The following is a 27,939-nucleotide window of genomic DNA, read 5'->3' as shown; positions in this document are numbered from 1 at the left end:
AAAACATTGAACACTTATATTTAAACTGCTGAGAATGAGGAAACACAGAGATAAGCCATACATCAACTCCACCTTGCAACCTTAATTCTGCCCCCTGGAGCTGGCAAGACCAACTGGGGGATATATTGTAAGTATATTTCAGTCAGGGCTGCCCTATAATAAGCAAACATGAGGAATGACTAAGTAAACGTGCCATTTTATATGGTGTATTGTGTCTCACAGAATTGGGACTCATGGGGAGAGGCAAAATGAGGCTTCCTGGGGACTATTCATTGCCAGTCAGCTACCACCTCTTCCCTGCTCTCGGCTCCTCCATGCCTCCACTAGGGCTAAAGGAATTATGGGGAAGAAGAAAGGTAGTAACTGATGGTCTGTTGTAAGGAGCACATCTACCAACTGGAGATAGCAAGGGAGCATGGAGAGTGTCTCATCTCTCTCACAGGTGCTCCCCAGTCGTATCCACCTCACTATCACTACTTTGTAAAAAAAAAAGACAAGGGAAATTTGCTGTCCCAAAACCTATTAACACAGAGTTCAGGTTACCTCAGACTCCATACTTCACGTTGTGGGCTAGTGTAATAAGCGCAGGGTTCTCCACAACCCTTTGAAGCTTAGAAGAATGATAGATGTGTCCAATTAAGAACTTAAGAATGGCCATACAGGGTCAGACCAATGGGTCATCTAGCCCAGTATCTTGTCTATGGACAGCTGTCAGTGTCAGATGCTTCAAAGGGAATGAACTGAACAGGACAATTATTGAGTGATTCATCCCCTACTGTCCAGTCCCATCTTCTGGCAGTCAGAGGTTTAGGAACACCCAGAGCATAGGGGTGCCTCCCTGACCACGCTGGCTAATAGCCATTGATGTACCTATCCTCCATAAACTTATCTAACCTTTTTTTTAATCCAGTTATAATTTTGGACTTCACAACATTCCATAGCAAGCAACAAGTTCCCAAGGTTGATTGACTGTGCATTGTGTGAAGAAGTACTTCCTTATGTTTGTTTTAAACCTGCCGCCTATTAATTTCATTGAATGACCCCTTGTTCTTGTGTTATGTGAAGGGATAAACAATACTTCCTTATTCACTTTCTCCATATCTTTTATGATTTTATAGACCTCTATCATATTCCCCATTGGCCGTCTCTTTTCTAAGATGAACAGTCCCAATCTTTTTCATCTCTTTTCTCCTGGAAGTTGTTCCATACCCCCCCCGCCCTTTTTTTCCCCCCCTTATCTGTACTTCTTCCAATTCTAATATATCTTCTTTGAGATAGAGTCACCAGAACTGCATGCAGTATTCGAGATGTGGGTATACCCTTGTTTTATATAGTGGCATTCTGATATTTTCTGTCTTATTATCTATACCTTTTCTAATGGTTCCTAACATTCTGTTCACTTTTTAACTGCTGCTGCACATTGAATGGATGTTTTCAGAGAACTCTCCACAATGACTCCAAGATCTTTCTGGAGGAGTAACAACTTAGACCCCATCATTTTGTATGTGTAGTTGGGATTATTTTTTCCAAAGTGCATTATTTTTGCATTTATCAACAATGAATTTCATCTGCCATTTTGTTGCTCAGTCACCCAGTTTTGTGAGATCCCTTTGTAACTCTTTTCAGTCCGCTTAGGACTTAACTATCTTGAGTAATTTGGTATCATCTGCAAACTTTGCCACCCCACTGTACACCTCTTTTTCTAGATCATTTATAAATACGTTGAACAGCACTGGTCCCAGTACAGATCCTAGGGGGGACACCACTATTTACCTCTCTCCATTCTGAGAACCGACCATTTATTCCTACCCTTTGTTTCCTGTCTTTTAACCAGTTACTGATTTATAACCCGTTACTGCTTATTTTGTGTAAGAGCCTTTGGTGTGGGACCTTGCCAAAGGCTTTCTGAAAGTCCAAGTACACTATATCCACTGGATCCCCCTTGTCCACATATTTGTTGACCTCCTCAAAGAACTCAAATAGATTGGTGAGGCATGATTTCCCTTTGGCCTCCAGAGCCTGACTCCCGTTTTCCGTATGTCATTGGTACCTACATGTACCACGTCCATTGGCTCCTCTGCAGCACTGCACATATGTCTATCTAGATGTCTTGAGAGATCCACAACCTTTGCAGCTAGCAGGCAATTCACCATGCAGTTTTCCAAGTCTTCACAAACCCATCTATAATTAAAATAACAGAATCTCCCATTCATCTCAATGGGATGTTCTCAGATTAATCACAACACACCACGCAGAAGAATACATCCTGACACAATAACGCTAAGAAGTGTGAACTGACCCACTCATCCCCAGTGGATATCCTCTTTCCGCCTCTCTTAAGGTGTATTGCAGCCCCTGTTGTGGGAACATGAGTTTTCAAACCAATCTCATGGTCTTTAGGAGAATTTTAATATTAAAATCAGCACCTGGAGGGGCTATCACTGAGAAACCCCTTGACCAAATGACTCCAAATTTTAACCAAAATGTATACCCATCTCTGTTGAGGCATATTAATATTCAAGATAATCTTACTATCAAATGAATTTTAGAGCATTTTGAAACCACTGAAGGTTACACCAGGATTTCCATTTTCTCAAGGGTAGAAAAGGTCTACAAAAATTCTGGCTGTTGGATTACTGTATAATTCTAAAAGTTTCTGCCAGATTTTTCCATAGCAGTTTGTAGGAGGGGGGGGAATATAATTTTAAGTTTTCTGTAATCATTTTAAAAGGGTTATATGAATAAAATTTTTCTACTATTGGATATTTCCTCCAATCCCTTTTTCACAGTAACTATCGCACTTTGAGCCATGAAATCAATATGCGTGATCCTTTGGTTTGTGCTGATTGGGTGAATTATTGCAGAAAGTTGAAACTTTTTCATCTGTCATGAGAAATGTTACTGTTTTAACTGACAACAGTATTCTGGCATATTAGTCAATGTAGACTTTAGGAAAGTCCTTACAATAGGTCTCTCTGTTACAGGTATATTTCCTGATGCTCAGCAACCACATTTTATCTTACAGCAGGTGACTTCCTTAACAGTACAAAAAACATCATTGTTATTGTACTGAAAACCAGAAGGACATAATGAGGGTTTATTATTTATTGTAAAGTGTTCCTCATCTAAGAGTATCTTAATTGTCAATTGTATAATGTATCACAACTGTCAGAGTGTCGTCTCAGGCAAAGCGCTAGACATTAATTTCCAGATCTGAGTGTAGGTATGTGACTAGAACACCAATTTTCAAAGCAATTTTGGTTATTTTTTTTACAATACTTTGGATATTATAATCTTAAAATAATTACTTAATTCACTGTTATTTGCACCTTTTGACTTCAGGTTCAGTAGCAAAACAGAGACTTTGGCAGCTGAATGGCTTTGCTAGAAGTACTCCTACTACAGTGCTATCAAACTAACTAACTATATGTTTAAAAGACTTTGCACCTGTTAGGGACATGCAAATTACACCTTTTTTTAAAAAAAATCACTGGACATCAAATAGTGGCTCTCCGTATCTGATGGACACCAAATACAATATAGAGGGAATACTATTACTGTGCAGGAAAGCACCTGACTCTGCCGTAAAGGAGCTAGTAAATGAAATTGGTTCATGCATTGTTGAGGTGGCAATAAGGAGCTGTTTTAGGAAGACGTGAAAGTACGCTGGTACAGTCCAGTATGGCATACCGGCAAGAGCCAGTACATAGCTGACCGTACCAGCAGGCAGCAGCTTCCCCAGGCCGGCAATTTAAAAGGGCCCTGGGGTAGCGGCAGTGGCCCTCTAAATTCCCCCTTTATTAAAAAAGCTGAAGCATTTTGACTGTTTCAAGAAATCATGATATTCATTTAAAGTACTCCACAGTATGAGATTTTGTGAAACCAAAGACAGGAATTAGAAAGGTTGCTGACAATTTTTATATAGTTTTAAACTTACTTTATTTTCCATATTATTAGCTTGGTAGTGTTATGCTGCTTCATATCAATTCTGCTTTTTTCTTATTTTCCCAGTTGGTAAAAATTATTTTCTGTGTTTTTAAACAGAGCTGAAGTAATCAAATGCCTGTTTTTCCCCAAAATATTAACTAAAAAATGAAGACTATTTTAGTTTTCTAAACCATGAGTACCACGTGATAAATGCTTTAGCCTGTATGCAAGATTTGAACTTTAGGGGCCAGTAATGTCACTGGTAGTTGCTGCTGACTGCAGGATTTTGCCCCAGATGCATTTAGTTAACTCATCAATTTTTTTTAAGATATAGTGAAAACTCAAAAAAAATTATTTCACAACGTGTTAATTGTCTGCACTTCACTGAGACTGCTTTGGAAGCTCCCACACTCACTCAAATATTTCTTCCATTAGCTGGCAAAATTTCCCATAGCACTGCACCCTATCCATACCCTTCCTGTTCTCGGTCACTTAAAAATAGCCTTGAATTGATTAAAAAAAAAAACACACACTTGCGGAAACTTAATTGGAATTTGCTAGCTGACCACCCCATAGTGTAAACACATAGACAGAAAAGCAGGTCAGTTCTCTGGTCCCATTTCAAATATTAAATATTAAAAAAAACATACAGTAAGCCAACTGATTCAGAATACATTCTTCCTAAGAAATCTACTCTAGCAAAATTACAGTATGTATTGTGTAAGATTGCCATTTATTTCCACTACTTTTCACAGAACTTTCCATTTTTAATGTCAATCAGTGTACTGTTATAAAGGAATGTGATAGTGGAATTTCGAAATTCTTGGCTTTGGCTGTCTATGCTTCAGTTTTGCATTCTGTACAGCTACACCACTTGCTCAACATTGGTGATTGTACCCAAGGCAAATCTCCCTATAAATAAGGCCTAAAGACTAAAAGAATGGGTGAAACTCAAGGAAGTGTGTGTATGTGTAGTAGATAAAACCAGTGGGCCACCGCTCTAGGATTTTAAAAGAAATAAACTGAATAGGCTAAAGTGGAATATTCATGGTTTTGCCCACCCTCTCTATATATAACTGTAGCGGGGTGGTCACCCCACTCCAGCCCTGAAGGGGTTGAAAGCAGCCCTGGAGGGGGCTGCGGCTGGAAAAAGGAGTGAAAGCAGCTGAGGGAGTGGCTGACCACAGGTGTGGGCAGCTCAGTTAGGGCTCAGCTGGCCCTTATAAGAGGGCTGTGGGCCAGAAGCTGGAGGAATCTCACTCTAGCCCTGGAGGGAGAAGGCCTGGCTGCCAGGGAGGGGCAGGGGCAAGGGCAAGGGCAAGGGCAAGGGCAGCTGGGGAACTCCTGCCTGGTAAACTCCCAGGCTGCAGGCCTTCATGAAGGCCTACACAGGTTCTAGGGTTGCAGAAGTGCAGCCTGGGGTTAGGCAGAGGCAGCTGGTCCTACCCCCTTGCCTGTCATGAGTGGCCATTACAGACTGCAGTCTGCCCCAGTGAGCAGGGGTTAGATGATTGGCAGTAGCCACTGAGGCAAGATGGGTTTAGAGGGTTGGGGGTTCCCCTGGGAGGGGAGACCCAGAGCGTGGTGGGGTACTGCTGGGGCAGCACCCCAAGGTAAAGGGCACCGGGGTCCGGGAGGGACACGGGACCAGCGGCAGGTGAGACTGGCTTGCAGAGGGCACTCCAATGCTGGAAAAGAGCTAATTCCCAGACTAACAGCAGGAGGCGCTGTGCGGGTTAGTTGTCACCTCACTAAATAACATATACAACTAGAATTAGATTCAACGCTTGCTTTACACTCCTTCCTCTACAAAGAGCTGGATGTCAAGATTTAACAGATCTCTGGTTTTCTACATACATTGTTACTGTTCAGCACAAGGCAAAACAGAAATTGTTGAATTATGGATACACGCTAGGGAGAAGAAATGCCGCAGAAATAAGCTTGAGTATTATTGTTGCATAACATAGCTCACTAGCATAAAAATATGTAGTATACATTAACTGTGCACATTAATTTTCATTGTCTAAGCAGTTCTCTCTTCAGCAGTCTTCTTGTTATACATTATATTCACCAAGTCAACAACAGCTTTAACTCCATCTACTTCAAATTCAAATCACATTGGCAACTGCTTTAAAAAAAAACAAACCCAAAAACAGACACACAAAGTAGAAATCATTTCTAAGCTACCCAACAATGCACATCACACAGATCTTAACTGCTATGGAAAAAGATAGCATTGCATAAAGACCACTAGAAATCTTGGAAAGGACAGTTTTCCCTCTTCCTCTTACTATCATAAAATTCTTAATTATTTTGAAACTGAATTTTATTTAGGTTCTCTGTATTCTACTAATGAAATTTACACTATAGCCAATGCTGTGAGCCAATGGAAAATTTCTTTTGGGGGGGTGGGAGGAAGCAGCAGAAATCAGCCATGTCAGGCTACTTAAAATAACTTATTTTTTATTCATCCTAAATTTGCCTCAAGGTAAAACAGTAAAATAAACTTCCAAAACACCGTGCAGTTTTTTCAGCCAAGTAATGCTATCATTTTGACCGAAGGCTCTATTTCAAAATTATACACTCTGGCTGAAATCTGAGTTTTGCCACTGACTTTAATGGGGCCACAATTTCACTCTTTCTCTGTCTAAATTCTTAAACCAAGCTCATCGCTGAGGAATCTGAGTGCACTTCTACTAATTCCCCCCTCAATCTCCCATTGCAATTCTCCAGTGAGAATTTTCTTCAGATTAAAAACATGAATTTCATAGAGCAAGTTTAAAAAGATGCATGATATGTCACAAAGGTATGGAATATAAAAGGACATGAGAAGAAATTTATAAGGGGTTGGGTATTTATGGTATCAGCAATTCTACTTTTCGTTTTTGAGACAGTCTCCTATTCTAAACATCATACATATAAGTAAAGGTGAAATTCTCTTTGTTACACAGAAGTCAGTGGGGGTGCAGATCTGACACTAAATGAAGAACCAATGTACACAGCAGTTCCCAGGACACTATATGTGAGTATAAATTCACAGTGAAAGTCTATCAGTTATTGCTTACATTAGAACATTATTAAAATTCAAAGTTGTTTTAAAAAGGTTAGGGATGGGTTCAAAATCAAATGGGACTTGTAATCCTCCTTTCCAAAATCCCAGCCTATACAACTAGAAAGTTCCAGAGGATAACGTAGATGCTAGAACTGCCAAATTTATCTGACACATCAGTTAACTTTATGACCAAATGAAGAGGTTGCAACAAAATACAAAAATGCAGATGTCTGAAGGGATTTACTGACATAGGGCACCAAGATATCAAAGAAATTCAGACCATGGTGCTCTGGTTGTTTTTGATATGCTTGCTTAATAAAGACCTCACATGTCACTGAAGACAATGGAAAAAATGTTCCATTAAGAACAATAATCAAAACTATTTTGGAAATTGTTGGGAACCTGTCTGACCTTTGTTAAGTAAGTTGTTATAGTTCAATTTAGACATTTTGCTTCATCTGCAATCATCCTAGAAGTAAAATAATTGACTCAGCACCTGAGTATTATTATTGTAATTAATCTGTCAAGCAGCAGATTCACTGTGTCTCTCTTCAAGTTCTTACATGGCACTACCACTGTAGTATCCCAGTACCTACTTTCTTCCTCTCCACCAGGAGTAACCTGGAACATCAAAGAGCTTCCGCAGGAGAATTCACAGGCAAGCAACAGGACCAGGGAACCAAGACACAGGACCAAGAGACTGTGTAGGAAGCAGGGAGCTGAGCCAAGAAGCAGGTTGTGGGTGGGAGGTTGCCAGCGGCAGGATTCAGGGGAAGGAGCCTGCAAACTTCAGGTGTGTGAGGAAACTGGAGGACAACAGAGGTGTATGTCCCCCAGGAGACCATAAACAATATAACCAAACTCTGGGCAGGTGGATCTACACAAGAGTATTTAATTCATTTTCAGTAACGACTGAGAAGTTATCAGGTACTACATATTATAGGGCCAAGTGGTTGGTATACTTAGTGTACTTGCACTCAAGGTTATTGCTGTAGTCCCAGTGTACAAAGTATCTAAAACATTCTGATGTACTGCTAGGCTTACAGCAACCTCATCAAGTGGGGTCAGTTAACTATATTTTAGCTCTCACCACACAGTAGTCTTTTCACAGAGAACACAGAGAAGAAATTCCCTGATCTCAAAAAAGTGTTCAATCCAAACGATGGATTTGACAGAAAAGCAGGATATATTGTATAACAGGATGGGGAACGGGTAAGGAAGGACATGAGTGATTCAAATGTATTTACATAGTAACTCATTTTGGGAATGATGTCTTTATGTGGTTCAAACACAATGAAGATAAGTCATTTGTTTTAACATTTCTTGTAGGCAAAGCCATAGAATTGTGTTTTCAGGAGCAATTTGAATGAGGTGGGGGTGAAGGTTTAACAAGCTGATTGTTACAAGACATTTCTAACATGGAGGCAGCATGAGGGAAGATGCTGAGGCACCGCAGAATTATTAGTTGAGATGAGTATCAAGGTTGGAGCCACTGGTGGACATGGACTGAGTAGACACCTAAGATGAGGTCAGACACGTAGAAGGAAGGACAAGAATTTGAACTTAGAGCATACCGCAAAGGAGATCCAATAAAGTGACTGAAAAGGTGTGGGTGTAACAAAGAAGAAGCAACAGACAAGAAAGTTTATTTTGGCATCAGTTTTTGGACAGATTGAAGGAAGGCCAGTTAATATCAAAAAGGCCTGAGAAGAGAAAGAGGGTACAGCAGTCAAGGCTGGAGACAACAAGAGTTTGGAATGATGATTCAACCATCATGATGGAGAAGGAGGATCACATTTTAGACAAGCTGTAAATGAAGAAGTGACAGGAATTGGCCACAGTGGGGATGTGGAAATGTGGGGTGAGGGGCAGAGTTAACAAAACTTACTCTTGATGACAACTCAATTGCCATATTAATTATTATTTTATTATTTGAACCGCAGAAGCCCCTAAGGCCCCAGTCATGAATAAGAGCCCTATTGTGCTAGACACTGTACAATATACATAACAAAAAGATTATCCAATGTACATTGAGCCAATATATTGGGAAATATAACTCAGATGACACAGCAACATAAAAATCTATAGTAAGTCTGTAAAATAAATTATATAACATAAACTATGTAATATAACTGTAATAAAACCAAAATCAAATACTGGTAGCCTTCAGTTATTACAAAATATTGTTCAGAAAAGAGGAGAAACATCAGTTAGCATAGGCAGCAGTTAGAAGACTTGTTGGTATAACTGCAAAGAGGTTGGGTCCCTGGGATACATGATGTAAAGTCATTCTCCAAAAATACAGGAAAGAAATAGCAACAAGAACACATTAGGACATTAAATCTAATTTAACCATCTACTAGGTCTCTTTTGAGAAGGAATAGCAACATCTCTCTCTCAGGTGCCCAATGTGCCGTACTGCATTTCTCATTCTCTGTCAAGAAAGTCAGAGTTCTTCACTGGAAGTCACCACTACTCCTGTAACAATCTCTCATAATATTCTCAACCAGCTCCACTTGCCTTCATGTACGGGTCCCTTGTATCTTTCTCCCACTAATATCTCGAAGAACCACCTTCTATGTCTGGACCTCCCTGGATCTATGTGATGTGAAGAAACCTCCCTCTCTCCTTTCAAATCCCTCTTTAAAACCCTGTTAGCTTTCCAAAGCTGAACTTAATTTCTGTGCCAAGTTGCTTTAACAACAGAAACATTTACATTTAAAAAAAGGTGGGGGGGGGAGGACTGACACGCTGTATGCATCACAGCTCTCAGAATTTTATGTATAAATCTCATCTTTCCCTTGCCCTCCCTCCCCTTGACCAATATTCTCTCTTCCTTTGCCCTATATAATTTAGCGCCCAATCCCACAGACACTTAGTACCAGGCATACTGCTTGCAACCTGAGTAGTCCAGCTGAAGACAATGGAACTATTCTGAGTAGTGAGTAGACCCAGTAGAAAGAATTTGCATGATAAGCCCCAAAGCCCATTGAAGTCATTAACTTCAACAGAGTATTTCATTGTGTTTGGATCAGGCCCTTCTTAAGGTAGGGAAGTATCCTGTGCTAGTTTAGGGTTGCCAACCCTCCAGGATTTGCCTGGAGTCTCCAGGAATTAAAGATCAACCTGTAATTAAAGGTTACGTCATGTGATGAAATCTCCAGGAATATATCCAGCCAAAACTGGCAACCCTAGGCTAGTTGTGTATACAACAGCACACATTATTAATCAATCACCACACACCAACACCACACTGTATTACTCTAACTAATTTAGGTACTTATATGGCTCCCCTATCACCATAGTATCTGAGCACATCACAAGCTTGAATGTCTTTATCCTCACAACAATGCTTCTGAGGTTAGAGAGTGCTATTATTCCTGTTTTACAGCTGAGGAACTGAAGCACAGAGAGGCTAAGTAACTTGCCCAAAGTCCCACAGGAAGACTATTGTGCAGCAGGGATTTGACCCAGGTCTCCCCAGTGCAAGCTAGGGTCTTAACCACTTGTCCGCCCTTCCTCAAATAATGATGCATGGCCCATGCTGTTAATACACTTAGAGTTACACAAGCACACAAATATGAAAGTAAACCCCTTCAGACTACACAAACACAATCTATAGTGATATTTGCTAAAGAATTTTTTTAAGAAGTTGAATCTGAGAGCATCCATTTAATAAGACAAATAGTGAGAAGTTAATAAACTACTGAAAATTCTTTTCACTATATGAAAATTATATTTTTTATTTATTTCACTTAAAATCAGTAACTGTTCCTTTAAATTATCAACAAAACGTTCTAACACATGCCTTTGTTATGTTCAGCTTCCTGATACACAGCCAAGGTATATGCCACTAAGCTGCAGAGTCCAGCACAGCATTAGGAAAAGAACATTTCTTTTTAAAGCACTTTAATATTAGTAAATGTTATGCATCCATATTTTCATAGATCGGTAGCAATTTTGAGATTGCTCTATCAGAGAGCTTTTTTAGCTCGCTTCACATTCTTGGACCATAATACTGGACACCAGCTTGCTAGTTCTTCCCTCAGGCCACCAAATAATGCACTTATGAAACTTCCATCTGCAGCAGGCAGCACAAATATAAAAACAATTAGGCCTAGGAGTTGTAAGCTCACACCAGTTACAATAAGGAATAGGCATCAAAATGAATTGCATCTATCTAGCTAATATATTCTTATAGCACCTGTAACCTGTGGTACCTAAGGGCTTCATTTTTTACAAACATTTGTTCTAAATCTGATGTTTCTTTCCTTTTTATATTCAAGAGTTTTCTACTTTGAATTGTAAACAAAAAGATTTAAACTGTATTGTACTATAATACCATACAATATTATTATACCATAATATAAACTTTAATTACAAAGAAAACTTTATATTAAAAGAATATTAAAGTTGTACAGTTAAGAACTCAGAAGTTATATGTATAAAGAAGTTATCTTGTATATAGACTATAAACTTAATTCAGCTCCTTTATTCATATGCATTATATTAATCTTTATACTATTTTTCCATAAGACACATGTCACATACAGTGCACTTGGCATGAATCAGGGCTGTGTAGTAAATATGGCTGTTGTTTGTAGGACCTCTGCCTAATATTTTTGGTAGAATTTGGAAGATGGGTAGTGAATGACATCTCACAATTAAAGCAGTTGAATACTAACCTAGAGAACAGGATTCTATCTCTGCTTCTGCTGCAGAGTCCCTGTGCAATAGTAGGCAAGCTAAGCTAGCAACTTACACTTTTCACATGGGGCTACTAATTGTGTGTTTCTCATTTTCTGGGTATCCAATTTGAGATACCGATTTCCTGAACACTCATAACTGTAACTGAACTATGATATGAACAAATAAAATGCTACACATAAATAAATAATACTTAGCTCTTATATAGCACGTTTTCACCAGTAGATCTCAAATCACTTCACAGTCTTTAATATACTCACCCTTACAATACCCTGTGAGGTAGGGAAGTACTACTATGCCCATTTTGCAGATGAGGAACTGAGCCACAGAGAGGCTGAGTGACTTGCCCATGGTCATGTGGGAAATCTATAATGGAGCAGGGAACTGAAATCCAGTCTCCAAAGTCCAAGGATAGTGCCTTAACTTATAAAATGCTAAGTTCTCTGAAGAATCAGGCCCTATGCTTCTCAAATTGGGCACCCAAAATTTGTTGACACTTAGAATCATAGAATCATAGAATATCAGGGTTGGAAGGAACCCCAGAAGGTCATCTAGTCCAACCCCCTGCTCGAAGCAGGACCAATTCCCAGTTAAATCATCCCAGCCAGGGCTTTGTCAAGCCTGACCTTAAAAACCTCTAAGGAAGGAGATTCTACCACCTCCCTAGGTAACGCATTCCAGTGTTTCACCACCCTCTTAGTGAAAAAGTTTTTCCTAATATCCAATCTAAACCTCCCCCACTGCAACTTGAGACCATTACTCCTCGTTCTGTCATCTGCTACCATTGAGAACAGTCTAGAGCCATCCTCTTTGGAACCCCCTTTCAGGTAGTTGAAAGCAGCTATCAAATCCCCCCTCATTCTTTTCTTCTGCAGGCTAAACAATCCCAGCTCCCTCAGCCTCTCCTCATAAGTCATGTGTTCTAGACCCCTAATCATTTTTGTTGCCCTTCGCTGGACTCTCTCCAATTTATCCACATCCTTCTTGTAGTGTGGGGCCCAAAACTGGACACAGTACTCCAGATGAGGCCTCACCAATGTCGAATAGAGGGGAACGATCACGTCCCTCGATCTGCTCGCTATGCCCCTACTTATACATCCCAAAATGCCATTGGCCTTCTTGGCAACAAGGGCACACTGCTGACTCATATCCAGCTTCTCGTCCACTGTCACCCCTAGGTCCTTTTCCGCAGAACTGCTGCCTAGCCATTCGGTCCCTAGTCTGTAGCGGTGCATTGGATTCTTCCATCCTAAGTGCAGGACCCTGCACTTATCCTTATTGAACCTCATCAGATTTCTTTTGGCCCAATCCTCCAATTTGTCTAGGTCCTTCTGTATCCTATCCCTCCCCTCCAGCGTATCTACCACTCCTCCCAGTTTAGTATCATCCGCAAATTTGCTGAGAGTGCAATCCACACCATCCTCCAGATCATTTATGAAGATATTGAACAAAACCGGCCCCAGGACCAACCCTTGGGGCACTCCACTTGATACCGGCTGCCAACTAGACATGGAGCCATTGATCACTACCCGTTGAGCCCGACAATCTAGCCAGCTTTCTACCCACCTTATAGTGCATTCATCCAGCCCATACTTCCTTAACTTGCTGACAAGAATACTGTGGGAGACCGTGTCAAAAGCTTTGCTAAAGTCAAGAAACAATACATCCACTGCTTTCCCTTCATCCACAGAACCAGTTATCTCATCATAAAAGGCGATTAGATTAGTCAGGCATGACCTTCCCTTGGTGAATCCATGCTGGCTGTTCCTGATCACTTTCCTCTCATGCAAGTGCTTCAGGATTGATTCTTTGAGGACCTGCTCCATGATTTTTCCAGGGACTGAGGTGAGGCTGACTGGCCTGTAGTTCCCAGGATCCTCCTTCTTCCCTTTTTTAAAGATTGGCACTACATTAGCCTTTTTCCAGTCATCCGGGACTTCCCCGGTTCGCCACGAGTTTTCAAAGATAATGGCCAATGGCTCTGCAATCACAGCCGCCAATTCCTTCAGCACTCTCGGATGCAACTCGTCCGGCCCCATGGACTTGTGCACGTCCAGCTTTTCTAAATAGTCCCTAACCGCCTCTATCTCCACAGAGGGCTGGCCATCTCTTCCCCATTTTGTGATGCCCAGCGCAGCAGTCTGGGAGCTGACCTTGTTAGTGAAAACAGAGGCAAAAAAAGCATTGAGTACATTAGCTTTTTCCACATCCTCTGTCACTAGGTTGCCTCCCTCATTCAGTAAGGGGCCCACACTTTCCTTGGCTTTCTTCTTGTTGCCAACATACCTGAAGAAACCCTTCTTGTTACTCTTAACATCTCTTGCTAGCTGCAGCTCCAGGTGCGATTTGGCCCTCCTGATATGATTCCTACATGCCCGAGCAATATTTTTATACTCTTCCCTGGTCATATGTCCAACCTTCCACTTCTTGTAAGCTTCTTTTTTATGTTTAAGATCCGCTAGGATTTCACCATTAAGCCAAGCTGGTCGCCTGCCATATTTACTATTCTTTCGACTCATTGGGATGGTTTGTCCCTGTAACCTCAACAGGGATTCCTTGAAATACAGCCAGCTCTCCTAGACTCCTTTCCCCTTCAAGTTAGTCCCCCAGGGGATCTTGGCCATCTGTTCCCTGAGGGAGTCGAAGTTTGCTTTCCTGAAGTCCAGGGTCCGTATCCTGCTGCTTACCTTTCTTCCCTGCGTCAGGATCCTGAACTCAACCAACTCATGGTCACTGCCTCCCAGATTCCCATCCACTTTTGCTTCCCCCACTAATTCTACCCGGTTTGTGAGCAGCAGGTCAAGAAAAGCGCCCCCCCTAGTTGGCTCCTCTAGCACTTGCGCCAGGAAATTGTCCCCTACGCTTTCCAAAAACTTCCTGGATTGTCTATGCACTGCTGTATTGCTCTCCCAGCAGATATCAGGAAAATTAAAGTCACCCATGAGAATCAGGGCATGCGATCTAGTAGCTTCCGTGAGCTGCCGGAAGAAAGCCTCATCTACCTCATCCCCCTGGTCCGGTGGTCTATAGCAGACTCCCACCACTACATCACTCTTGTTACTTCTGACATTAGTGTCTCTATGCCTCAGGCCACATCTGTAAAATGGGAATAAAAATACCACTCACTGGAATGTTGTGAAAATAATTAATATTTGTAAATCACTCATACTACAGTGATGAGCACCACAATAAAAAACACTGAGGAAATTAAATAATTCTATATTCAAGGAGGGTTTGAATCATGTGCACTAAATAAGACCTGAGACCACATATTGAACAATGAGTATAAAACAAAAATTTGAATATCTGCTCATTCAATGAGCACTGTCCATTGTGTGGAGAGTAAAGTAGGGGTTCTGTAGAAAAAACAGTACGTGATTACATAAATAAAGACTATCACATGTATATGCATAAGGTGGCTAAATTAATGTTGCACAGGCATTTCTGGCATTTCCTAATTTCTGAGTGCTTGTCTTTGCAACCTTAATAATGTTCCTTTAGCATACTTCTTTGTGTGCAATTTCCTAGGTTTTGTAACAAAGCAAACTGAAAAAAACAGAAATTTATCACATGGAACCATATTGACAACGATATGGGTCATCAGCTAAGTTCCCTCTAAGCTGCGCGGCTGCACAGCAGGCTATCAAGTGCCATGCAGGCACGCAGGAGGGAGAGGCACCACCTCCTGTGCAGACCAGGCTGGAGCCCATTTGGGGCATGTTGTCTCCATGATCAGCTGTGCTCAGGCTGGCATGCTCCCAATGTTGATCAAACAGGAAATGGGATATCAAAAATTCCCGGGGCTTTAGCAGGGGAGGGACTGTTTCCTGTGTACCTGGCTGCAGTGCAGCAGAGGTGAGAATGATCTCCAGAGCAGTCACAGATGAGCATTGTGAGATACCACCTGGAGGCCAATTAAGTCGAATTACACAACGCTGCATCTGCACTACCTCGCAGTCTATCCATGAAAATTGAATTAAGCGCTGTGCCTCTTGCAGAGGTGGATTACAGAAGTCAACATTAAAGGCAACACAGGTCAGCGTAAAGAACCCAGTAGTGTAGACACATACACTACATGGCTCTGGGAAGAAGGATAAAGGAGTTTGAGCCGCAAGTGGTGTTCTCGTCCATCCTCCCCAGGGAAGGAAAAGGCCTGGGTACAGTCCGTCGAATCGTGGAAGTCGACGAATGGCTACACAGGTGGTGTCGGAGAGAAGGCTTTGGATTCTTGCACCATGGGATGGTGTTCCAAGAAGGAGGAGTGGTAGGCAGAGACAGGCTCCACCTAACCAAGAGAGGGAAGAGCATCTTCGCAAGCAGGCTGGCTAACCTAGTGAGGAGGGCTTTAAACTAGGTTCACCAGGGGAAGAAGACCAAAGCCCTGAGGTAAATGGGGACGTGGGATACTGGGAGGAAGCACAAGGAGGAGAGCGCGAGAGGGGCGGGCTCCTGCCTCATACTAAGAAAGCAGGACAAACAGCAAGTTATCTCAAGAGCCTATACACAAATGCATGAAGCCTGGGAAACAAGCAGGGAGAACTGGAAGTCCTGGCACAGTCAAGGGATTATGATGTGATTGAAATAACAGAGACTTGGTGGGATAACTCACATGACTGGAGTACTGTCACGGATGGATATAAACTATTCAGGAAGGGCAGGCAGGGCAGAAAAGGGGGGGGGGTTGCATTGTATGTAAGAGAGCAGTAGGACTGCTCAGAGCTCCGGTATGAAACTGCAGAAAAACCTGAGAGTCTGGATTAAGTTTAGAAGTGTGAGCAACAAGGGTGATGTCGTGGTGGGAGTCTGCTATAGACCACCGGACCAGGGGGATGAGGTGGATGAGGCTTTCTTCCAGCAACTAAAGGAAGTTACTAGATCGCAGGCCCTGGTTCTAATGGGAGACTTCAATCACCCTGATATCGGCTGGGAGAGCAATACAGCAGGGCGCAGACAATCCAGGAAGTTTTTGGAAAGTGTAGGGGACAATTTCCTGGTGCAAGTACTGGAGGAACCAACTAGGGGCAGAGCTCTTCTTGACCTGCTGCTCACAAACCGGGAAGAATTAGTAGGGGAAGCAAAAGTGGATGGGAACCTGGGAGACAGTGACCATGAGATGGTCGAGTTCAGGATCCTGACACAAGGAAGAAAAGAGAGCAGCAGAATATGGACCCTGGACTTCAGAAATGCAGACTTTGACAACCTCAGGGAACTGATGGGCAGGATCCCCTGGGAGAACAACATCTGGCGGAAAGGAGTCCAGGAGAGCTGGCTGTATTTTAAAGAATCCTGATTGAAGTTACAGGGACAAACGATCCTGATGTGTAGAAAGAATAGTAAATATGGAAGGTGACCAGCTTGGCTTAACAGTGAAATCCTTGCTGATCTTAAAACACAAAAAAGAAGCTTACCAGAAGTGGAAGACTCGACAAATGACCATGGAAGAGTATAAAAATATTACTCAGTCATGCAGGAGTGAAATCAGGAAGGCCAAATCACACCTGGAGTTGCAGCTAGCAAGAGATGTTAAGAGTAACAAGAAGGGTTTCTTCAAGTATGTTAGCAACAAGAAAGTCAAGGAAACTGTGGGCCCCTTACTGAATGACGGAGGCAACCTAGTGACAGAGGATGTGGAAAAAGCTAATGTACTCAATGCTTTTTTTGTCTCTGTCTTCACGAACAAGGTCAGCTCCCAGACTACTGCACTGGGCAGCACAGCATGGGGAGGAGGTGACCAGCCCTCTGTGGAGAAAGAAGTGGGACTATTTAGAAAAGCTGGACGAGCACAAGTCCATAGGGCCGGATGCGCTGCATCCGAGAGTGCAAAAGGAGTTGGCAGATGTGATTGCAGAGCCATTGGCCATTATCTTTGAAAACTCATGGTGATTGGGGGAGGTCCCGGAAGACTGGAAAAAGGCTAATGTAGTGCCCATCTTTAAAAAAGGGAAGAAGGAGGATCCTGAGAACTACAGGCCAGTCAGCCTCACCTCAGTCCCTGGAAAAATCGTGGAGCAGGTCCTCAAGGAATCAATTCTGAAGCACTTATAGGAAAGTGATCAGGAACAGTCAGCATGGATTCATCAAGGGCAAGTCATGCCTGACTAATCTAATTGCCTTCTATGACGAGATAACTGACTCTGTGGATGAGGGAAAAGCAGTGGACGTGTTATTCCTTGACTTTAGTAAAGCTTTTGATACGGTCTCCACAGTATTCTTGCCAGCAAGTTAAAGAAGTATGAGCTGGATGAATGGACTATAAGGTGGATAGAAAGCTGGCTAGATTGGTGGACTCAACGGGTAGTGATCAGTGGCTCCATTCTAGTTGGCAGCTGGTATCAAGTGGAGTGCCCCAAGGATTGGTCCTCGGGTCGGTTTTGTTCAATATCTTCATTAATGATCTGGAGCATGACGTGGATTGCACCCTCAGCAACTTTGGAGATGATACTAAACTGGGAGGAGAGGTAGATACGCTGGAGGGGAGGGATAGGATACAGAGGGACCTAGAAAAATTCGAGGATTGGGCCAAAAGAAATCTGATGAGGTTCAACAAGGACAAGTGCAGAGTCCTGCACTTAGGACAGAAGAATCCAATGCACCGCTACAGACTAGGGACCGAATGGTAGGCAGCAGTTCGGCAGAAAAGGACCTAGGGGTTACAGTGGACGAGAAGCTGGATATGAGTCAACAGTGTGCCGTTGTTGCCAAGAAGGCCAAGGGCATTTTGGGATGCATAAGTAGGGGCATTGCCAGCAGATCGAGGGACATGATCGTTCCCCTCTATTCGACGTTGGTGAGGCCTCATCTGGAGTACTGTGTCCAATTTTGGGCCCCACACTACAAGAAGGATGTGGAAAAATTGGAAAACATCCAGCGGAGGGCAACAAAAATGATTAGGGGACTGGAACACATGACTTATGAAGAGAGGCTGAGGGAACTGGGATTATTTAGTCTGCAGAAGAGAAGAATGAGGGGGGGATTTGATAGCTGCTTTCAATTACCTGAAAGAGGGTTCCAAAGAGGATGGATCTAGACTGTTCTCAGTGGTAGCAGATGACAGAACAAGGAGTAATGGTCTCAAGTTGCGGAGGAGGTGGTTTAGGTTGGATATTAGGAAAAACTTTTTCACTCGTAGGGTGGTGAAACACTGGAATGCGTTACCTCGGGAGGTGGTAGAATCTCCTTCCTTAGAAGTTTTTAAGGTCAGACTTGACAAAGCCCTGGCTGCGATGATTTAGTTGGGGATTGGTCCTGATTTGAGCAGGGGGTTGGACTAGATGACCTCCTGAGGTCCCTTCCAACCCTAGTATTCTATGATTCTATGATTAACAGGTCAACTTAAGATGGCTTCTTTCAACCTAACTCTGTAGTGTAAACCAGGCCTTAGAAAAAAGCTAATTTGGGTCAGACACAGTCCACATTCCATCTTGTTCCCATGGGCAGTAACAGGGAATTAGAGGAGGACCACAGCTGTTCCAAACTTTATCCTCTTGCATAGGAGCACAAGGAGGCACAGGGCACATGCATGGCCCTGACAAGCACAGCTATTTAAAGATTCCAAGCTCATGCACAGGAGATGCATGTGCATCTACAGTGGGATCCATACTAACACATTCTCAAAGAACTCTTGAATTCAGATTTCTCAGTTTAATAAAAGATTTGCACCACGGTTCAGAAAGTTCCAAATCAATCAATAGTGATTTCAGCACATGTGGATTGATTTGGTCCAAGTTTTCTATCTGGCTAGCTGCTGAAAAGGCAAAGAAATTGGTAAAAGTTCATCAGTATTTAAGGGCTAATAAAAAAATTGGTAGGGTCTAACTAGTTAGTAGACCAGGAACTTGTTTATTGTGTTCTTGTGTTTTATTAAGAGAATTGTAAGCTTTTTATTTTGAACAATCTGTACCTTATGTTTGAGAAATAGATGTAATTAGGGAGTGAAATCTCAGAATGTGTTTTGTGTTCATTTTATAAAACTTTTCTGTTTTTTTTAAGCTCAAGGACACTGTCACTATCACCACTTTGTGTCGTAAACATCATTGTGTTGTGTTATTGCCTCTACATTTATTGCAAATAATCTGATCTCTGCCACTTCTTGACACCTGTAGTTTATCCTTATGCCTTGGTTTTCAGTTTTAATTTCATGCATCTTCATTCTTTCACTGACTGGTATTTCTCAGTTTTGTTTGAGAAGTAGTTTTCACTAGCTCTGCAAATACGACTTTGCCAGTTGACATTCTGGGTGGGATCAAAATATTTTTGAATGACATTGTCCAGTCATTTGCTTTCCTCTTTATGTTCCCATCAGACATATTGTAAATAGTCAAAGGCCCTGGGTCTACCACATGCAGCAGTGTGAAAAATTTCACCCTCTCTGATTTTGCTGAAACACCACTTGCCTCAAGGAAAACATGGAAGTGGTACAGCAACTTCTCCAGTACTCTATGTTCCTTTCCAGACTGAGGCATTGAGGTAGTGTCATTTGCTCTACTTTAGTTTTCCTCTGAGTGTGACATGATCAGGGTTGCCACTAACAGACTGATTGTGCATTCCTGGCCCTAGTCACTTGACATGGATTAGAGTTACTAAAGGTTAATATCCCCATCACATGACAGGGGTCAGTATCCTCTGATTCCCCACTTATTATCATTACACATATGAATTCTATTAATTTTGAAAAGGGAAACAATTGAGAAATTAATGAGTTCTACTAATTAATTTATTTAGACTCATTTCTGGGACACATAGCTCCACTAGTGTTGTATATTAGCAGGTAGCCTGATTTGTAATGATATAAAGCAGATGCACTGATTTTAAAGTGTGAAAAATGAGCATTTAAAGATAAAATTTAACATTTCTGGTATATTAAACACTTGTGGATATAGCTGTGGCTTTTCCTAGTCATTCTCCCACCATATAAAAATATGCAAAATTCTAAACAAACAGATATAGTCTCAGTTAAAAATAAATGAAGAGTCTGCACTTTTCTGCTTGGTTCAATCAATAGTGAGATCACACAAATTACATTTTTCTATTTTTATACTGCCTGTTGCCTGAAGGCCAGGTGGCATCCTGTAAGTTCACTTTTCAATTCTACATGAAGAGCCACAGGCAATCTCTCATAATGTAACTTGCATTAAAAGGACAGCAGTGTCAGCAATTAATTTTTAGACTGCTACTTGCAATGTATAAATTTACATTGATGTATTTTGTGAACTAATGCCCACAGTCTAGACTGTTATATGACACTCACTGCCATGACATCTGGGGATACATCAAGGACCTCATCCTGCAAACCCTTACTCATGTAAGAATCCCTACTCACTCAAAAAGTCCCAGTGGGCCCTTAATGCTTGCGAGGAACATAAGTCGCCACAATAGAACTAATATCAGTGAGAGATTTTTGGGTTGTTTTTTTTTTAAAATAAGAACTCCTCCTTTGGCAAAGCAAATAAATTAAAAGAAAAAATAAATTGTAAATTTCATTTTCCATCCCAAGAATATTTTCATTCCAATAACATCACCACTAACACTCTACATTTGTTGGTACAAATGAATCACTGCCATTTCAATGGACAATTGACAATCAGAGGCCAAATTAACCTACTCTTTTTAAATAAAGCAGGACATTTCTAGTATGTGGGCAACACTACCTGGACTATGCTTTGGACCATCCCAAGAAACTATCCTGGCAAATTTCAGAGTAGCAGCCATGTTAGTCTGTATTCGCAAAAAGAAAAGGAGTACTTGTGGCACCTTAGAGACTAACCAATTTATTTGAGCATAAGCTTTTGTGAGCTACAGCTCACTTCATCGGATGCATAAAGCGGAAAGTACAGTGAGGAGATTTTATATATACACACAGACCATGAAAAAATATACATTGTAAGGAAAGTGATCACTTAAGATGAGCTAAAAAGAATTAAGAATCATGGACGATATTATACCTGAAAAGGCAGTTGATTATGATAGTCTCTTCTGAACACAGAATCACTGTATGATTTTATATTGTATTACTTAAAAAAATTCAGTGAGCGTGGTCTGATGGCATGTGTCTTTTTCATTATTTCAGTAACTGTATTTAAAATAAAGAGGTTTCACACATCATATAATTTCTCTGCCCTTTATAAATAGAAGCACAGCAAAACTAAATAAATATAGAACTACAGGCAACAGTAAAAATTCAAATAATTGGATTTTGTTAATCTGAGGGGACACAGACTTAGTACTACATTTAATTTTGTTAAGTGGGAGGAAGATTATTTCAGACAAGGTACAAGGCAAGAATCATCCCACTTTTCTTAAATCATATAGTAAAGCTAAAAGCTTAAAATATTCTAAGACTCTATTTTTTTCAATCATATAAAACTACATTTTAAATGTTGAGCTTAATCCATATACAGTTATAAAACAAACTGTAATTATATAGGCATTGGCCCAATATAGACTATTTAGAATAACTTTTATTCAACTATCCATACTTCCATAAAGCCCTTTTTCTCTAAATTGAATGAGTTCACTGGACCACAGGTTCTATTCTCTAATGAGGCATTGAAGAATGGTTGTGTTTCATTTTAATTGTAAAGAGATTAATCACTTACAGATATTAAGTAATTTTTCCTTAATGACCTTCTGAAGCACAAAGATATTTGCTCTCAAAACCACAGTCATAGTGAAGTTTTGGCATGCCAGGAGCTCCACCTGTTTCTGGTTTATGGCTCGTGGTTCTATTAGGGGTGGGAAAGAAACATTTTAATTTGAATCAGACTTTAAACTTTTCAGTGTATAATATTTTCACTTTCAGATTGGTGGCTTACAAACTAAGCTATTTCTATATTATCATGTTTTAAATAAACCTGTTTTAAAATTAATTTAAAATAGGATTTAACAGATGGCGATGACTCTCATGTGCAGAAGTTATTTATCAAAAAGCTCTTCTAAAATTCAAAGTTTTGAGTTCAAAATACATTGGGGAAAATTAAAAACTCCATAAAAGGTCATTAACTATAAAAACAACTGAATGTCCATTTATTAATGGATTGTATAATTTCTTGAATATTGAATCAGAAACTACACTTTTAAAATAAATCTTTTTGAAACAGGATGAAAAATATTTTTAAAAAGTCCTCCCACTGCTATCACTAGGCAAGAGCCATAAAAATTGCATACACTATATCAGAATTATTAAAACAGTGCCACAAGTCTCTAATACATTATTATAAAAAGTGGAGCATTAAACTGAAGGCATTCAGTATACTCTAGAAATTGTACAGTAGTTACTGTCCTTGTGTAATAATCCTCTGAGACAGATTGGTGGAAGAGCCTAACAGTACTAGTAGTGGTTAAAAATGTGGAATCTTTATCTGCTTGTGTTTGATGGGGATCAGGGAGTGTGCACATCTGCACATAAACATATTTGCTGGCTGAAATTCACCAACACTGATGTTTTCCCTGCTGAAATGTAAAAACTTAACTCCAAAGATCTTATCTGATACATGACATTACAAGCAAGACTATCAATTCAGTTTCTAAATCAAAAGGATATGTAAAATAACTAAAAAAATGAAACAAATGTTTTTTCTTTTGCATGCATCTTCTATAATCCACAGCGGTAGAACTGATAGAAAACAAATTCTTTTGTCAAATGTACATTACAACTTCATCTTTCATTGACTGAATGATAAATGTATTAATCAGCAAGTTTTGCAAACCACATGAGGTGCTGCAGCCCCACAAATGCATATTTCCCATGCTATTGAACATACTTTCAACTATTTCAGTGGAATATCCCGTGAAATAACTTAAATAGAAATATTTTCCTCAGTAGCAAAATAGTATCTTTAAAAAGGCTCCCATTTATATATTGTACTACAACCTGCTTGAAACAATCCAGAATTTTTACTTTTTTTGATGTGTCTCACTATTTTTGTCATGACATCTCATACTCCAATTTCTTTCTTTCATTGTCTACTGCAGTTACCCACCTGCTTTAACCCTAAATCACCTAGTAAGATAAAATCTAAATAGACAAACCAAAGCATAAGTGCAAGCTGTAATAAATGAATTATGGATTAAAAAACTGTCCCCACACCTCACACTGTCTAATTTAGGATACTGTATAACACCTATCATTATAGTATCTAAGCTTCCCAGGTAAACTAAGTGTGTAAGGTAAGCTCCCTTGTCTTGAAGGAGGTGATGTTTTTTAAAATCTTCTCTTCTCCCCCTTCTGGAGAACAAGGCTCTGCCTGGGAAATAATTCTTTTTAAATCACCAAATAACATTTTATCTGCTCATGGAAGCAACAAATGCTTCTGGTGAAGCTAGCCTTGCACAGGTGGAAGTGAAAGTGTAAATGCTGAACCTTCATTATCATCTGTTACAAATAACTTTATACTCCTATTTTATGAAAACAGAGAACTCATTTTTCAGTTGTATTATTTTCCCTTCTAATAGGATGGGTGCATCAAGGTAGGTGCTTCAAGAAAGAAAAGGAAAACAGAAGCATTGTACTGGTTTAATGTGTTTTCAAATACTTTTTTGTTTTGTTTCACACTGAAAAATATAACTGTAGTTCTTAGAAAATACACTAGGGTTGCCAACCCTCCAGGATTGGTCTGGAGTCTCCCAGAATCGGCATCAATCTCCCGCTGACTATTGAAAGCAATCTGGGAGATTTTAATAGGATATTTTAAGAAAATGACATTATGTCATGTTGGGAGAAAAATCTCGTGGAATAGCTTCAAAGTTGGCAACCCTAAAACACACACATTTTTGTCTGTATGGATACTTATCACATTTGGAAGAGAATTAAAATGATTTTAAGGAGGTACTGAGAATAAAGTGATATTATAGAGTTCCATATTTATTACTTTCAATAACTCCATATCAGCTTTGTTCATTTTTCAGACTAAAGGAGAATTTTTCTAACTGCCAGCCTTGCAAACTCAAACCAGGATCTGAAAACTGTAACTGTATTCTTTCTCCCTCTCAAATCTTCAATAAACATATTTTCTGGCAGAACTTAGCAATTTAGTTGATGTTTAAAGCCGGATAGAATCCAGCTTGCTCTCCTATAATTTTGTTGTGCTAAACGCATTTTAAAAAAGTGTCTTATTTCTGTCAGTAAAATAAGCATGACTTAAAGACACCCAAAGAGCAGATACATAAAAGGTGCTGTTTTCACATAGTTTTCTTAGTCTAACTGCACTTTAAAAACACTAGTTATAGAAACGTAAGACAGTAAACCCATGAAAAGATTGGGGTGGAGAGTCCTAGAAGACTGACATTAAGGAATAAATACATGTTCATTTGAACCAGGGATTCCCATACACTTCAATTACTCACCCTGACAAGATTATACATCAAAGAAGCAATCAAAAGAGTTCTATTAATCATCCCAATGTGCATATGTTAATTTGCATAACTAGGTATATTTTTACCTATAGATGTTGGATGAGTTAGATAAGCATGAAAATATCAATGCCAAAAGGACTATTAATAAATGGAAAGTTAAGACAAGGCAGCAAAAGAGGAGATACTTTCTGAATTTAGCTCTAACACATATATCAATCTAAACAAAGTAAATGGACTAGAAGATTTTCATAAGCTGAGAAAGGTTTATTCCTCTTTCAAAACAAATGCCTGAGTTCACCTGATACCTTCCTCTTTGGAAGTAACCAAACTTCTCCAAACCAGTTTGACACCTGTTGATATCTTCTGTGAAGCACAGATGAATCAGCACATGCTACATGCAAGTTTAATGCACAGACTTCTGCAAAGCAGTGAATAAAAGGACACCAGAATTTCACATTAGGTGCATTATCCTAAAATAGAGGAGGCCTAGAGTAGAATATCTGATCCATTATTACGTAGCATAAATGCAGTGTCCTCTTATTCATTGTTTTGAAAGATGTATGTTTTTTTGGCATGTTGTTGAATATCACAAACAAAAACCCAACACCCCATGGCTTAAGAAGTATCCACTTTAGGGACCAGCTCCTGCAACTCTTACCATACATGAGCTGTCCTCCACTCTCACTGAAGTCTCTGTGTTTTGTTGCATGAGTAAGGAAATGCAGGACTGGACTCTAAAGTTTCATGATTTAGTTTCCATTACAATTTTGTTCAGCGTTAAAAATATTAGACAAATATTGGTCTGATTTACTCTCCTTCACAACCCCCTTCCTCTGGGGATTGCCCCCTAAGTACATCATAGTATAAATTGACTATGTCCACTTTTTCCTGGTCCTTCCACTAGCTTCTTAGAATAGGTTTCACTATAGCAGGGTTTAAAATGGCTCAAAGAACTGCAGGTTTTGCCATTGCCCCAAAATGGAATCTGATTAGTTTTAAGGCTCATACACATTGTTGCCACACATTTGTCCCAGAATTCTTTATCTGTTTAGGCTGGCTCTATTGGGTATGTAGTTATCTCCCAGAGGAGCCCGGCCTGTAATTGCTCAATAGTGGAAAGTCATTAGTTCATGACATTTTAATACTCAGGCACTTTGTATAAAGCATGGAAGTGCAACTACTGGGAAGATGGGCCAGCTAAAAGACCGGGGACATATCTCTGCCCTAGTTTATATGGACAATGAGAACATCCAGAGTTACATTAGGGTCATTTAAAAAAGGGTTTGGAAGGGATAAACCCCCATGCTTTAGGGCACAAGGCAAGATCTCTTGCCTCTTCCTCTTGAAGCAGCCACTGTCGGAGGGAGGATACTGGAATGGATGGACCCACGGGTTGGACCCGAGGTGGCAGTTCCTGTGCTCCTAGTTTTTTCCTACCGCGTGCAGCCCTTCTCAGGGTAGTTACAAGGCATACGCGTTTTCACTTCGAGCTGAACCGCTACTTTCGATTCGTTTAGTGACCCCCTCCACACACCTAGGCGGACTGAAACGGCAGCGGGTGCTCCCGGTCCATGTTAGAGCCCCGAAGGAACTAGCTGGGGGACCGCTGCTGCATGAGGGAGGCTGGGGGGGGGGGGTGATGACCCCGCGGGAGGGATGAGCCTATAGTGAGGGCGGGGGGCTGACCCCACCAGAGAGGAGCCCCGTGTCTATGAGAAGCGCGGGGGGTCCGGTACCTGCTTGTCCAGCGCGGTGTCCTTGGCGCTGCCGGCGGAGGCGCCCTTGGGGGCCGGCGCCCGCTCGCAGTTGCAGCCCTCCAGCATGTACATGCCGGCGGGCCGGGCGCTCTGCTCGCTCTCGAAGTAGAAGAGCACGTTCTGGTAGAGCGCGAACCACTTCTCGTGCCAGCGGCTGGTCTCCGCCGTCTTCTTGCTCAGGTAGCCGCGCTTGGTGCCCTCCTTGCGGGCCAGCAGGGCCAGGTACAGGGCGTGCCCCTCGTTGTAGCGCACGCTCTTCTGCATGGTGCCTGGGCAGCGGGCCGGCCTCCGCCTCACTGCCCGCCCGCCCTGCCCCGCATCCGGCAACTGCCGCCGGGCGCTCACAGCCCCGCCGAGCCGCGACGGTGCCTCATGGGCTCTGCCTGCACCGACGGCCCGCTGCCGGCCGCGGCGCTCCGCCCGCCCGGCTAGGGGCTGCTCTCGGAGGCGGCGGGACCGGCGCTGAGCCCCTCCGGCCGGACGCGCTGGCAGGGTCCCGGCGCTGCTCTCCCGCCTGCACCGCGGGCTGGGGGTGGGAAAGTCGAGCTGGTGCTGTCCTCGCGGGCTTGGTGCTGCTACTTCCCTCTGGGCGGCTCTTCCGGGGCTGCCGCTCTGAGGGGCTGCTGCCGCCACCGCCCCGCGCTAACCCTCAGGCACGGGGCGAAGCATCCCGAGCCGCCAGGCCCACGCGCGGTCGCTCCTCTCCCTGCCTACCCGTGGCCAAAAAAGTTGCGCACGGAGCCCCAGCTGCTCCCGCTGCGGGGAGAGACGCGCAGCGCCCGCGAGGATCCCCCAGCAAACTCCGCCGGGAGCCAGAAAGGGAAACGTCACGTGGGAGATCAGCTGTAATCGGCTTTGAGCCCAATTTAAAGAGCAAAGTCGTCGCCGCAGCGTTCTATCCCTCCCTCTGTGTGCGAGGATCTGCCTCCTCCCTGTCTGCCTCCTCTGAGGGTTTATCTCCATCCAGCCGATCTGGCTGAGGGGGAGAATTACAGGAAAGCCGGAGAGAGAGGGAGAGAAAGAGACAGATTTGCACAGCGCTAGGGAGAAGGAGCAATAATGGGCAGGTTGCTGCAGTATGTCATTTTCCTCCCCTACCTGTATTTGTATCTAAACTCCATCAGGCAAACTACCTCATACTTAGTG

The 27,939-nt window shown here is 41.8% G+C and overlaps 1 protein-coding gene across 2 annotated transcripts in view; it reads right to left on the bottom strand.

The window, feature by feature from the left end:
- RASGRF2 (Ras protein specific guanine nucleotide releasing factor 2) overlaps positions 1 to 27,429 on the bottom strand; it is a 215,838-nt gene extending 188,409 nt beyond the window's left edge. Inside the window, exon 1 of one of the 2 annotated variants that reach the window (XM_073344381.1) lies at positions 26,773 to 27,429. In XM_073344381.1, coding sequence (XP_073200482.1) covers positions 26,773 to 27,057 — 285 coding nt within the window. In that variant the 5' untranslated portion in view covers positions 27,058 to 27,429. The remainder of the gene's footprint in view (positions 1 to 26,772) is intronic. The other variant, XM_073344380.1, reaches the window with a different exon arrangement.
- Between the last annotated feature and the right edge of the window lie 510 nt (positions 27,430 to 27,939).

This window comes from Lepidochelys kempii, chromosome 5, assembly GCF_965140265.1.
Source record: "Lepidochelys kempii isolate rLepKem1 chromosome 5, rLepKem1.hap2, whole genome shotgun sequence".
Classification (NCBI taxonomy): Eukaryota; Metazoa; Chordata; order Testudines; family Cheloniidae; genus Lepidochelys; species Lepidochelys kempii.
The sequence above is the reverse complement of the archived record's forward strand: the minus strand, read 5'-3'. Positions and strand labels throughout refer to the sequence as shown.